The sequence below is a fragment of the Cebus imitator genome, unplaced genomic scaffold (assembly GCF_001604975.1).
Source record: "Cebus imitator isolate Cc_AM_T3 unplaced genomic scaffold, Cebus_imitator-1.0 Scaffold671, whole genome shotgun sequence".
Lineage (NCBI taxonomy): Eukaryota > Metazoa > Chordata > Mammalia > Primates > Cebidae > Cebus > Cebus imitator.
In genome coordinates, this window is record NW_016107986.1 from 611,239 (window position 1) to 623,433 (window position 12,195).

The 12,195-nt window shown below is 44.4% G+C and overlaps 1 protein-coding gene across 8 annotated transcripts in view; it reads left to right on the forward strand.

Annotated features, from left to right (window-relative positions):
- Window positions 1-12,195, forward strand: part of KIAA2012 (KIAA2012 ortholog) — a 129,247-nt gene that overhangs the window by 25,966 nt on the left and 91,086 nt on the right. For 4 of the 8 annotated variants that reach the window (XM_037734837.1, XM_037734838.1, XM_037734839.1 and 1 more), the window contains exons 5-9: window positions 853-995; window positions 2,985-3,168; window positions 4,095-4,237; window positions 6,728-6,896; window positions 9,862-10,116. In XM_037734837.1, the coding sequence (XP_037590765.1) occupies window positions 853-995; window positions 2,985-3,168; window positions 4,095-4,237; window positions 6,728-6,896; window positions 9,862-10,116 (894 nt within the window). The remainder of the gene's footprint in view (window positions 1-852; window positions 996-2,984; window positions 3,169-4,094; window positions 4,238-6,727; window positions 6,897-9,861; window positions 10,117-12,195) is intronic. The other 4 variants (XM_037734841.1, XM_017518350.2, XM_037734842.1 and 1 more) reach the window with 3 other exon arrangements.

Sequence of the window (12,195 nt, forward strand, 5' to 3'; positions counted from 1 at the left end):
TGAGACTGGCTGCTGGAGGCAGAGGAGGAGCAGCTCCCAGAAGTCTTATGCTCCATCACGCACAAGCCCCCGAAGCCTTCCAGAGCCCCTGGCTGAAAGACAACCCCACATTGTTCCATGGAGCCACATGCTGGAAATAAAGGTATTGCTAAAGCTTGGCTCCAAACAAGGAAGCTGTGCCAGACTGTTTCAGCAATAAATCTACCTTGAGAAAGTGATGAAAACAGCTGCAGGACCCCTTAAACCATTGATGAAAGATTCATTAACTATGTTGGAGTCATTTGTTGACTCAGATCCTTCCTGAGGGTTGCAGACAGGATAAGTTCAGAGAGCTAAACAGCAGTCCCACTCAGTGCGTTCAGCAAAGGCTTTTCCACAAGTAAAGAGCCAGGACACAGCCCAGGAATCCCAAGAGCTTGCTTCAGGCTGAGCCCTCCATGACAACAGAGCAGACTGCACGTCACGCCACCATAATCACACCACTGTCATCCACTAATCCCTCACAGTTTACAAAGGGAGACATTCATTATCTTATTTGAGTTCCGGATAACTCTACAAGGAAATAAGGGAAAGAAATCTGTATCCCCATTTTATAGATGGGGAAACTGTGTCCAAGAAATGAACACTCCCCCCTGAGCCTCCTGAATGCTAGTGCAGCTGTTTCCAGAAACCTGGCTGCCACTTCCGAGGAGGCACCATCAGAAATACAGAAATAAGGGAGGAGGGAGAGCAAGGGAAGGCCTTGAGCACCTTCACTCAGAGAAGAGAAGCAAGAAGGGAGGCAGTTTGCAGGCAGCAAGAACACCATGTCCATTTCGGGGTGACAAGCTGACCCACTGTTCACCTTTGCAGGTCAACAGGGCCTGGATGAAGGGGAAGCTAAAGCTGCTGGACACCTGGACCAGGACCCTCTAGCTAAGAACCACGGCCGTCAGGGGACTCACTTGCTACCACTCAGGAAGCAGCCCTGGCCGGAAGATGAAACACGGGCAGAAGTACCATTTATTTCATTTCTTTCTTTTTTTTCTTTTTTTGAGATACAGTCTCACTCTTTCACCCATTCTGGAGTACAATGGCATGATCTCGACTCACTGCAACCTCCAACTCCCAGGTTCAAATGATTCTCCTGCCTCAGCCTCCCATGTAGCTGAGACTACAGGCAAGCACCACCAGGCCTGGTTAACTTTTTGTGTTTTAGTAGAGATGGAGTTTCACCATGTTGCCCAGGCTGGTCTCGAACTCCTGAGCTCAGGCAATCTGCCCACCTCAGCCTCCCAAAGTGCTGGGATTACAGGCATAAGCCACCGTGCCTGGCCAGAAGTACTACTTCTAATGGGCTCTCCTCTATCATTGTTCTTGACTACAGAGAGGATTCTCTCTCCATTTGCCATTTCTTGAGAGCTCCAGAGAAGGGAAGAGTACTTTGACCTTTTTGACCATCATTTCCCCGAAGTGTCACTTATGGAACTCTAGCATTACAAGATGCTCCATTTTAAAAAGTTTTGGCCGGGTGCAGGGGCTCACACCTGTAATCCTAGCACTTTGGGAAACCAAAGCATGTGGATCACCTGAGGCCAGGAGTTCGAGACCAGCCTGGCCAACATGGCGAAACCCATCTCTACTAAAAATACAAAAATTAGCTAGACATGATGGCAGGCACCTGTAATCTCAGCTATTCAGGAGGCTGAGGCAGGAAAATTACTTGAACCTAGGAGGAAGAGGTTGTAGTAAGCCAAGATCATGCCACTGCTCTCCAGCCTGGATGACAGAGCAAAACTCTGTCTCTAAATAAAGAAATAACAGTTTTGTAGGCAAATATGCTGGAGAAGTGCTGCATACCTTCTCCTCCTGGAAAGTCACATGGGTAGTTAGATACAGAGGGCTTCAAGAAGCTCTGTAACATAGTCACCAGCTTAACTTGGTTAAACTCTAGGTTTTCCAAACTTATGTAACCACAGATTCTCCCCTGACTCTTTGCCCATCTTGGCAGCTGTTAATCTTGTTTGGAAAACAGCTATTGCCTTCAACTCAGAAAAGCCTTGGTTTGGGTCCTGCTTTTTGCTAGTTGTGATGAGCCTGTCCAAGAATCATAACTTTGAGCCTGAGTTAACCTCTTCTGTAAAATGGAGCTATTATCATATGTCTCACAAGATTATTGTGAGGATTAAATGAGTTACAACGTAGAAACACTTTCTAAACTCTAAGGTGGGGTGTGTTGTGTGTACAAGGTAACAATTGTTCAGAGCAACATAGACATCTGCTCCCATCCTGAATAAACTCATTTGATTTACGAGAAGATTATATGCCAAGGAGAACAAGAGCCACAGAATGGAAAGGCAGAGGGAAGAAACACTTCTTCCTTTGGAGGGGGAGGGTGGCAGGATCTTGCTCTGTTGCCCAGGCTGGAGTGCAGAGGCACTAGCACAGTTCACTGCAGCCTTGACCTCCTGGGCTCAAGCAATTCTCCTGCCTCAGCTCCCTGAGCAGCTGGGACTACAGGTTTGTGCCGCCATGACTGGCTAATTTTTTAAAAAAATTTTTGTAGAGATGGGGTCTCACTATGTTGCATAGGCTGGTCTCAAACTCCTGAGCTCAAGCAGTCCTCCTGCCTCGGCCTCCCAAATTGCTAGGATTAGAAGTGTGAGCCACTGCCTTCAGCCTGAGAAACATTTCATGATGGATGAAGACACCAATACTAGCACTTTATTTTGATTTTTTAATCAAAATCTTTTAATTTTTTTCACAAGATAGCACTATCTGTCAGACATGGCTAAGTATCATTCTATCATTAATAATAAAATGTTTTATTGTAATAAACAGCATCAGGGAGCTTGCTGTTATAACCTTATTTTTCTTCCCAATCTGCAAAATAAATTTCATCCTTGAAACCACAAGCTTAGCTACAAGGACTTAACTGTTAAAGAAACCTGCTCTGCCCCTTTATGACAGCCTGTTTACAGGAATGTGTATCTGTTGTTCCCTAGGACACGTCAATAGAGCATCACCTTCGTTTACATGCTTCAAAGGAAAGCTACAATGAAAAGACACAGCAAACCTTCAGGAAGGCCTTTGGGCATGGCCACATGGATCACCCTTGGCTCCCGAGAGACAAATCACACATTACCTTCTGTGGAGGCGCCTTCCCCAATAGGAAGCCAGATCTCAGTGGTAAGAGCCCAAATATCTTGCTCATTGATCTGGGTGAATCCAGTCATGCAGAGTTCATTTGAGGACACTGAGGCACCCCGAACATCACTTCCTTGTGCCACTCACCTTAGAAAATAAAAGCCAGGACAGGCGCAGTGGCTCATTCCTGTAATCCCAGCACTTTGGGAGGCCACAGTGGGCAGATCACCTTAGGCTGGGAGTTTAAGACCAGCCTAACATGGAGAAACCCTGTATTTACTAAAAATACAAAATTATCCAGGTGAGGTGGCTCATGCCTGTAGTCCAACATACTCAGGAGGTTTAGGCAGGAGAATCACTTGAACCCAGAAGGCAGAGGTTGCAGTGCGCTGAGATTGCGTCATTGCACTCCAGCCTGGGCAACAAGAGTGAAACTCTCTCTCAAAATAAAAAAAGAGAAAAGCCAGAATCTAGCTGGACATGGGAATGAGACTCTGGCAGGCACCTCTTTGCCTAGTGCTTAGCTGCGTTATTCAGAAATCACACTGTCTGGGCTCAAGTTACCCCCACTTACAGTTGTGATTGTGGGCATATTAACCAATGTTGCTGATGCTCAGTTTTCTCATCTGTAGAATGGGGATAATAATAACCCCATAAAGCTATTGTGGAAATTGAGTTAATGTATATGAAATATTCTACCTAATTCTTTCCCCATATTTAGAGCTCAATACATATTAATTATTATTGTCATCATTCTCTTCACCACCTGACTCAGCCAACAAGTATTCAACCCAGATCAGGAGACTGAGACTCCCTGAACCTGCCTCCCTCAAAGCTAGGGCTGTCCCAGTGCCCCAGCACTCTCCCTGCCTTTCTCCCCATTAACCACAACGTGATAAAAGTCAAAACTCAACATTCATCCCCATACCTGCAATTAATACATTCTCATTCTCATCTTGTGTTTAAAGATAAACAAAGGAACGTGAAACTCCACAAGGTCAGAATCGGCCACTTGTTACAGGAGCTTCCTGCTGAAAGATGCCTCTTCCCTCCTGTAGTAACTGCCACTGGCTCCGGAATAAACACCCCTGGAGAAGCGAAGAAGAAAAAGGTTGTACGTATATGTATGTTTGTGCATACACGAGAGAGAGACAGGGACAGGGAGAGAGAGAGGTTAATCCCAACCTAGAAATAAGGTGACTCAAAAGAATGTCTCAAGAAAGAATTGGCCTCTCTAGCATCTGAGCTCACCAGGTGGAGCTGGGATAGAGCTGTAGTAATTTAATAAAGGTTGAAAATCGTGAAGCGCAAGGAATTTCAGCTGCCACCAATTCTACCTTAAAGCATGTGTTATTACGACACTCCCTAGCCGCAACAGAATCCTTTGATTTCTTAAGGGGCTGGGGATTATCTGTAAACGTATCAAAGAACAGAATCTGAGTTTATAAGCAGTAAACCCCCTTCAGATTCAAAATGCTGGAGATCTTGAAACGAGCAGCAGTTTGGCTCTACTGAAGGTCTACCACCTTTGAAAATGCAGGGGAAATTTTCCAAGTTTATCAACCTCCTTCAGGGGCCAATTACACCTTCTTTTTTAGAGATGTCCTTGTCTGTCTCTGGCCCGGTCCTGCCTTGCAGTTCTATGTGGGTCTTTATTCAGTGTTTGGAGGCACAATGATAAATGGGGACAAGCAAGGGATCCAGAATGTTCTGCCCATAGTAGCTATGGGAACGTGAGCAGGTCACTCACATGCTCTGAGCACAGTGACTTTATCTGTGTATACAGATAATGATGTCAACCTTTCAGGGATAGTAGAAGGATGAGAAGAGATGAGGTGCTTTTAGAAAAGCATGTTGTATCTGACTGTGATCTACAGCAATGTTGATTAATGGTAGGGATTCATGTCATCTGAAGTGGCCCTGAAGCAGCCATGGGCACTCCAGGTGGTCCTGGTACCAGTGAGGGAGGTTGTTTACAGTCTGTTCAAGATTTTCTCAGATTTTCTGTCTCTGCATTCATCTAAACCTTTCCATCCACACCAGAAAGGCCTCGTCTTCCCAGGTTCCTTTGGTGCAGAAGGGAACAGCAGGCCTGACCTACCAAGCTCACCACAAGCTCAAGGAAAGCCCTCAACTTCACTCCTGGGTCAGCCCAAAACTGAGCCAGGCAAAGAGGAAAGGAGTTCCTTCCCTCAACCCATGCATATGGTTTCATAGAGGAAGGCAATATTTTCCACCATATTAAAACTCTGTAAATTTTTAATTAGGATAAAGAAATTAAGTCTTGGCTTGTCAGCCATACCTCACACAAATCATTTGAGTTTCCACATTGATTTCTCAATGCAAACCTTGTCAAACAAAATGCACAAGGTCAGTATTCAAAAGAGGGCAGTTGGTGGGCAGCCGGCACCTGGACAGTGAAGGTCTCCAGGAACATAAAGATCCTATGTGCGTGTGTTTGGTTAATCATTTTCTTAATGTCTCAAAATTATAAATATTAGCCTGCATAGATTTGGCTGAATTTCCTTCCTCAATCAACTCTAAATACATAGGTTGCTTATGTATGCTTCTGATCTTATTTTTTCTTTTTGAGTACTAAAAAGGAGATACCAGAAGGGTATCTGACTTCCCAGATTTCTTTGGACCAGGAGCAAACAGCAGGCCTGATGCTTTTATTTTTCCTCCTATGAAACTGAACTCCTGAAACTAGCACATGTATACATTTCGTAGAGCCAACTTCATATGTTAAAAGTTGCAAACTAAAAGGAGAAATCTTCAGCAACCTCCGAATAACTGGAAACAGGAGTCTCTTACTACTACCCCAGTGAATCCCTCATACACACACAGACACACACACACTTTTGGGGGGCAGAAAAAAGACTGGACCAAATTAGTTGCTGATTCTGACACACAGCAATTCTTTGTCAGTTATATTCATATTCGATAAGTATGAAAAAGCCTCAATTTTTCTGCTAGTGGCTAAATGCTAATGAGAGGAGAGTCTATTCTCAAAGAAATAAGGAAATAATCCTAGTTTCGAACATATTATAATTGTATATATTAGTTCATTAATCCTTACAACAACCTTATGAGGTAGATAGTATGATTACTCCTATTTTACAGGGGAAGAAATTGTGGCTTAGAGAGCTTAGATAAGGTCAGCAATTACAAATGCTCTTTCCTGCCCCTTCTTAGGGGAAACCTTGCTCAAACAATGTTCTGCACCTTGCTTTGTCCCTTAACAACATATGCTGAGATTTCTCCCAATCAGTACAAAGAGGTCTCAGCTATGTCATTTTAGTCTGGCTCAGTTTCCCCAGCTGCAAGAAAAAGAAAGACTATATATCCTCCCAAAGGCCCTTAAACTGAGCATGTTTATAATTCTCAGATGAATCCCAGTCAGGACTAACAGGAGCATATGCTGGATCCCAGGAGACCGAGTGGCACCACTGAAGTCAGATACCGGCTCCCAGTTGGATTAGCTTACCTCTCTCAGCAGCTCCTGGTGCAAAAGATACAATAAGAGACAGTATCATTTGCCCCTGCAGGCAGCAGGGTTTGGATACCTGCCATGTTCGTTTTGTTTTTAAATTTTCTCCAGGCACCAAAGGCTTTGAAATTACCTCCTATCTCAGAAGAATCACCCAGAGTCTTGGAGCCCCTGAAGAGCCAATTTAAAACCAATGAGCCCCCAACAGAGCTCTTCATCTTCCCAGTGGAGATTCATTACCACACCCGACACTCCCTAAAAGAAAAAGCCCACAGAAGAGGTAGGTCCCGCGTGAATGGATGCTCCTGAGAGCCTGGGATGGGGGGGGTCCTGCCAATTCTACATGTTCCTACATCATGGCTGACCTTCCCTGTGGTCATCCCCTTCAGAGAATAATTTTTAAAGAAGGAAAAAGGATAAAATCTAGAAGATCTCTTCTGATCATATTCAATTGGATTTTTAAAATATTTATTGTACCCTTCATTAAGCAATATATTTTATTAAGCTGTGGAAGAGAAAGGAAGACAGGTATATACATAAATAAGTCCAACACACCATAGGTGTTATAAAAGGGCAAGAATTTTTCAGGCAGCTTACAAAAAACTAAATATATAAAACAAGACAACTAAAATTGACATCGAAAAAAAGTGGTCAAAAGGAGTAGAGAAATAGATGTTATCAGATATCTGAGATGAATTCATGGTTTGAAGTAAGCACTGGATTTAGCTGAGTTTCCTGGCAGCCAAGGTAAAAAGGACACTTGAAAATCTTTGCATCTTCATTTTATAAAAGAAAGATAAAAGTTCATCTAAAAAGTCATTTTTCTGATTTTGAATTAGGTTATTATATAAGGGATGACCTCTACAATCTTTGCTAGGGCAGAGATTATGTGCTTCTAAGTGAAGTTCTAAGAGAATATGAGCAAGGGATATCAATTCCAATTGGGGATGTGGGCTTTTTAGGGGAGGCTTCTGAGTGACTTCTCACCCTGTGTCGCAAGGAGAAACTCTGACCTTCCTGTCATTCCACAGTACTCTTGTTTAAGACACATTCTTGCTCTGGGGACTTCTCTGGAATCTCTGAGGGAAAAGGTATCCTAGTTTTGACAGGGGTTCTAGTCTGAGTTTTCTAGAGACTGTCACTGGCTTCTTAGAGAGTTTGATTCCTAAGAATCACACCAGACAGCCATTTTGTTCTAAAGCTGTTTGGACTTCTCACTTGAAAAAAGAACACCTAACGGTCGAACTTAAAAGACCAATGGAAGGGGGCATGAAGGAAATTTCTGGGGTGATAAAAATGTTCTCACTCTGAGTTGGTTTTGCAGATTATACATTTGTCAAAACTCATTGAACTGTACACTTAAGATCTGTACAATTCACTATATGTAGATTTTACTTTACCAAAAAAAATTACTCCACTCCTTAAAAAAAAAAATCAACAACACACTGTTTTTAAATGTAGGTCTTATTATTCAGGTGTGGTGAGGCCAAGAGATAAGGAGACAGTTGGCACTGAAAAGTTAGTTTGTTACTCACAGCTCCCAAGAGGAGGAGGCATGCCACACCATGCAGGGCCACATGGGGGTGCAACAGCCTCCAGGAGGCAGAAGGCAGGGAGCACAGGCAAGACGTTGTACTGTGGTTTTTGTAGAAGGAATATGGACAAGGCAGAGCAAGCAAGCTAAGCAGATTTAGAATTGTCTAGTTTGCATCATTCAGCCAGCTCTATTGCATAGGGGCTGTCCCTTGCTGTCTGGTACTGGTCCTCTGATCATTACAGCAGGTGTATAGTAGCCTGGGAATGTAAGAGTTCGATAAAAGAGGGCGCTGGGGGTTAGGAACTCTGGGTTGGTTGGAGTGCATATGACAAATATGTTCCCAGGTATGTCATTTACTGTCTCTAGGAATCGGCCAGCCCTGGGAGGGACAGTCAGGTCCCAGATGTCAAAGCATCAGAATAAAAAGATAATACAAAGAGAGATAAGACTATTCATAAGATTGGGTTAGATCTCATTATTTTCCATGATGACCCTGATAGGAAGGTAAGGAAAAACACCAGGCCATCATGAACCAGATTCTTAAAGCCAGATGCACTGAGCTTGCCAACACACTGACAATGAAACATAGGAATTGGGTACAAAGAAAGTGAATCCAGCTGGGCGCAGTGGCTCACGCCTGTAATCCCAGCACTTTGGGAGGCTGAGGCAGGTGGATCATGGGGTCAGGAGTTCAAGATCAGCCTGGCCAAGATGGTGAAACCCCATCTCTCCTAAAAATGCGAAAAACTTAGCCAGGCGTGGTGGCAGGCGCCTGTAATCCCAGCTACTTGGGAGGCTGAGGCAGAGAACTGCTTGAACCTGGGAGGTGGAGGCTGCAGTAAGCCAAGATTGTGCCACTGCACTTCAGCCTGGGCAACAGAGCGGCGGGGGGGAAAAGTGAATCCATGGAGTTCTTCCCTCATTTACATGTCATGAGGACTCTCATTTAAAAAGCATCAGAAGCCTAACTAAAATTGTGTTAAGCAAAAACAAAGGAAAGGAAAGGGAAAAATGGAAGGAAAGATGGAAGGGAGGAAGACAGGAAGGGAGGGAGGAAGGAGGGGGGAGGGAGGGGAAAGAGAGAGGGAGAGAGGGGAGGGAGGAAAGGGATGGGAAGGGAGACAGGGAAGGAAGGGAAGGAAGGAAGGGAAGAAGGAGAGGAGAGGAGGAGAGGGGGAAGGAAGGGAGGAAGGGAGGAAAACAGGAAGGAAGGAAGGAAGGAAGGAAGGAAGGAAGGAAGGAATGAATGAATTTGTTCATGCAAGAATCAGGTAACTGCAGGACCAGCTGAATTCAGGCCTCGGAAAATATGTGTGCAATACTTGTCTCTCAACTCTGTTAGTTTTTCCTCTCAAGCAGGCTCTTACAATCAGGTGATAAAGATGTCTTCTTGCAATTCCATGCTAATTTCCTTCCTGTTAACCTTTATAGAAAGGATATGCCTCTTAAAAGCTCTTGCAAAGTGCAGAAATCACCCGATTGACTGGGCTTGGGTCATGTGCCCACCTCGGAAGCAATCTCTGTGGCTAAGGCAATGAGGTACTCATGCCAGGCTTCAGTTCCATGCCCCTCTCTGGAATCAGCAAGTGGACACTGCTCCACCCAAACCACATGGTGTGAGCAGGGGAGGGATAGGTCCCCAAAAGAAGAGACATTAGGCAAAAACAACAGACCCCTGCTACAACTTGGTCTCTTCTCTGTCTCCTAGGTGCTCTACACCCTGAGTCAGAACCAGAAATAAGTGAAGAGGCCAGGCCTGTGTGGAAACTGCCCCTGAAGCATGCATCCTTAGAAAAGCCAAGGGAGCTAATGGTGCATCTCCCGGTGGATACAGGCAGGGACTCACTTTCGCCTCCAGGTAGCTCCTCCCTCCCTCCAGCATCCCTCGGGAACCTCACTCGGAAGGGAAGCAAGGCAAGACACACAAGGGTCCACAGCCAAGGAAAAGGAGGCTGGAAGGGAGGTTAGTTCACCGGCACCCACTGAAAGATGGCCTTTGTTCAGACAGCAGCTGCCTTCACCAAAGTGAAGTGTCCAACTCACCAACTACTTACTCCCTAATTCATTCACTACTAAGTTACTCACTACTAATATCCCTAACTTACTACTTATATTTTCTGATTGCAGATGTAAAACAGCATCAAGTGCCAGGCAAGGTGGCTCACGCCTGTAATCCCAACACTTTGGGAGGCTGAGGTGGGCAGATCACGAGGTCAGGAGTTCAAGACCAGCCTGGCCAACACGGTGAAACCTCGTCTCTACTAAAAATACAAAAAATTAGCCAGGCACAGTGGCAGGTGCTTGTAATCCCAGCTACTCAGGAGGCTGAGGCAGGAGAATCGCTTGATCCTGGGAGGCGGAGGTTGCAGTGAGCCGAAATCACGCCATTGCACTCCAGCCTGGTGACAGTGCAAGACTCTGTCTCAAAAAAAAAAAAAAAACAGCATCAAACTTAACAAAAATTTGCTGCATGCCTTATAATTTGTCCTGTATTTTTAAACAATGAAATGTAATTTCTAATCTGTTTATAAACATGGATCTATTCATTAAAAAGTCTATAGTATTGGCAGGACGCGGTGGCTTATGCTAGTAATCCCAGCACTTTGGGAGGCTGAGGCAGGTGGGATTCACTTGAGGTCAGGAGTGCTCAGCTTGGCCAACATGGCGAAACCCATTCACTACTAAAAATACAAAAAATTAGCCAGGCGTGGTGACAACATGCCTGTAATCCCTGCTACTTGGGTGGCTGAGGCACAAGCATCACTTGAACCTAGGAGGCGGAGGTTGCAGGGAGCCGAGATTCTGCCACTGTATTCCAGCCTGGGCAACAGAGCAAGACCCTGTCTAAAAAAAAAAAAAAAGTCCATAATATTGATAAAAGTATTCACTCCAATTTCCACGACATGTGGACATTTGAAATTATACACATGGGTACATCTAAGTGTTTGTGTTGATGTGTTAGATAGGTTGGAAGTAACAGGCCATATTCAGAAAACTCTCTATTTTCAGACGACTGAGTCTCCTTTCCAAAAGGCATGTGCGAGATGACAATATCACAGATGTCAATGATCTCTGACTACTGGTATCAGAAATAAGCGGATGCACATTAGTGTATATGGAGTTCCTCCTCTGTGCCAGGCACTCTTAGTTTTTATATGTATTCTCTCAGGTACTCCTCACAACAACCCTCTCCTCCTTTTACAGATCAGAAAATGGCAACCCTCAGAGACACATAATTGTTTGATGTCACATAACTATAAGTGGAGTGGAGCTCACTAGGATTGGAATCTCACTAGGATTGGAGTTCAGGGCTTCTAATGTCAGAACCCACGTTCTAACTCATCATACTACATTCCCTTTCAAAATAAACCCAACATAGTGACTTTTCTAACTAATACCCAAAAAAATAAAAAAGAATAAAAGAATTAACCAAATAATGAACGTAAGTCAGGATGTTCTCAAAACATTTAGGTTCTGAGAATGTCCTTTGATTACTGAGGCAGAGGCTTATTTGGTCTCTCTCTTAAGTGGGAGTTAATTATCCTAAAGACTTTAGTGATTCCTTTTTTAAAAATCTAAATATGGGCAATGATCACTCTGCAAACAGAGAAAAAAGCACCTTTCTACTTGTGAGCCACAACACCAGGTGTGCAGCCGGAGCCACAAGACAAACGACACCAGCGAATTTCACCTTCCATACTGTTCATCTTCCACTGTACTAAAACTTGTCCCTCCTCTGCCACTCTGCCAGGAGGAAACTGGTTTCAGAAGCCCCTTGGCATAAATTATGCATGTGACTGAACCTGGGAATAGAGCAGAAAGAAAGGGATCTAGAGAGGCAGTTTGAGCCAAGCATGGTGATTCACGCCTGTAATCCCAGCACTTCAGGAGGCCGAGGTGGGCGGATCCCCTGAGGTCAGGAGTTACAGACCAGCCTGACCAACATGGTAAAACCCCATCTCTACTAAAAATACAAAAATTAGCTGGGTGTGGTGGCGCATGCCTATAATCCCAGCTACTTGGGAGGCTGAGGCAGGAGAAT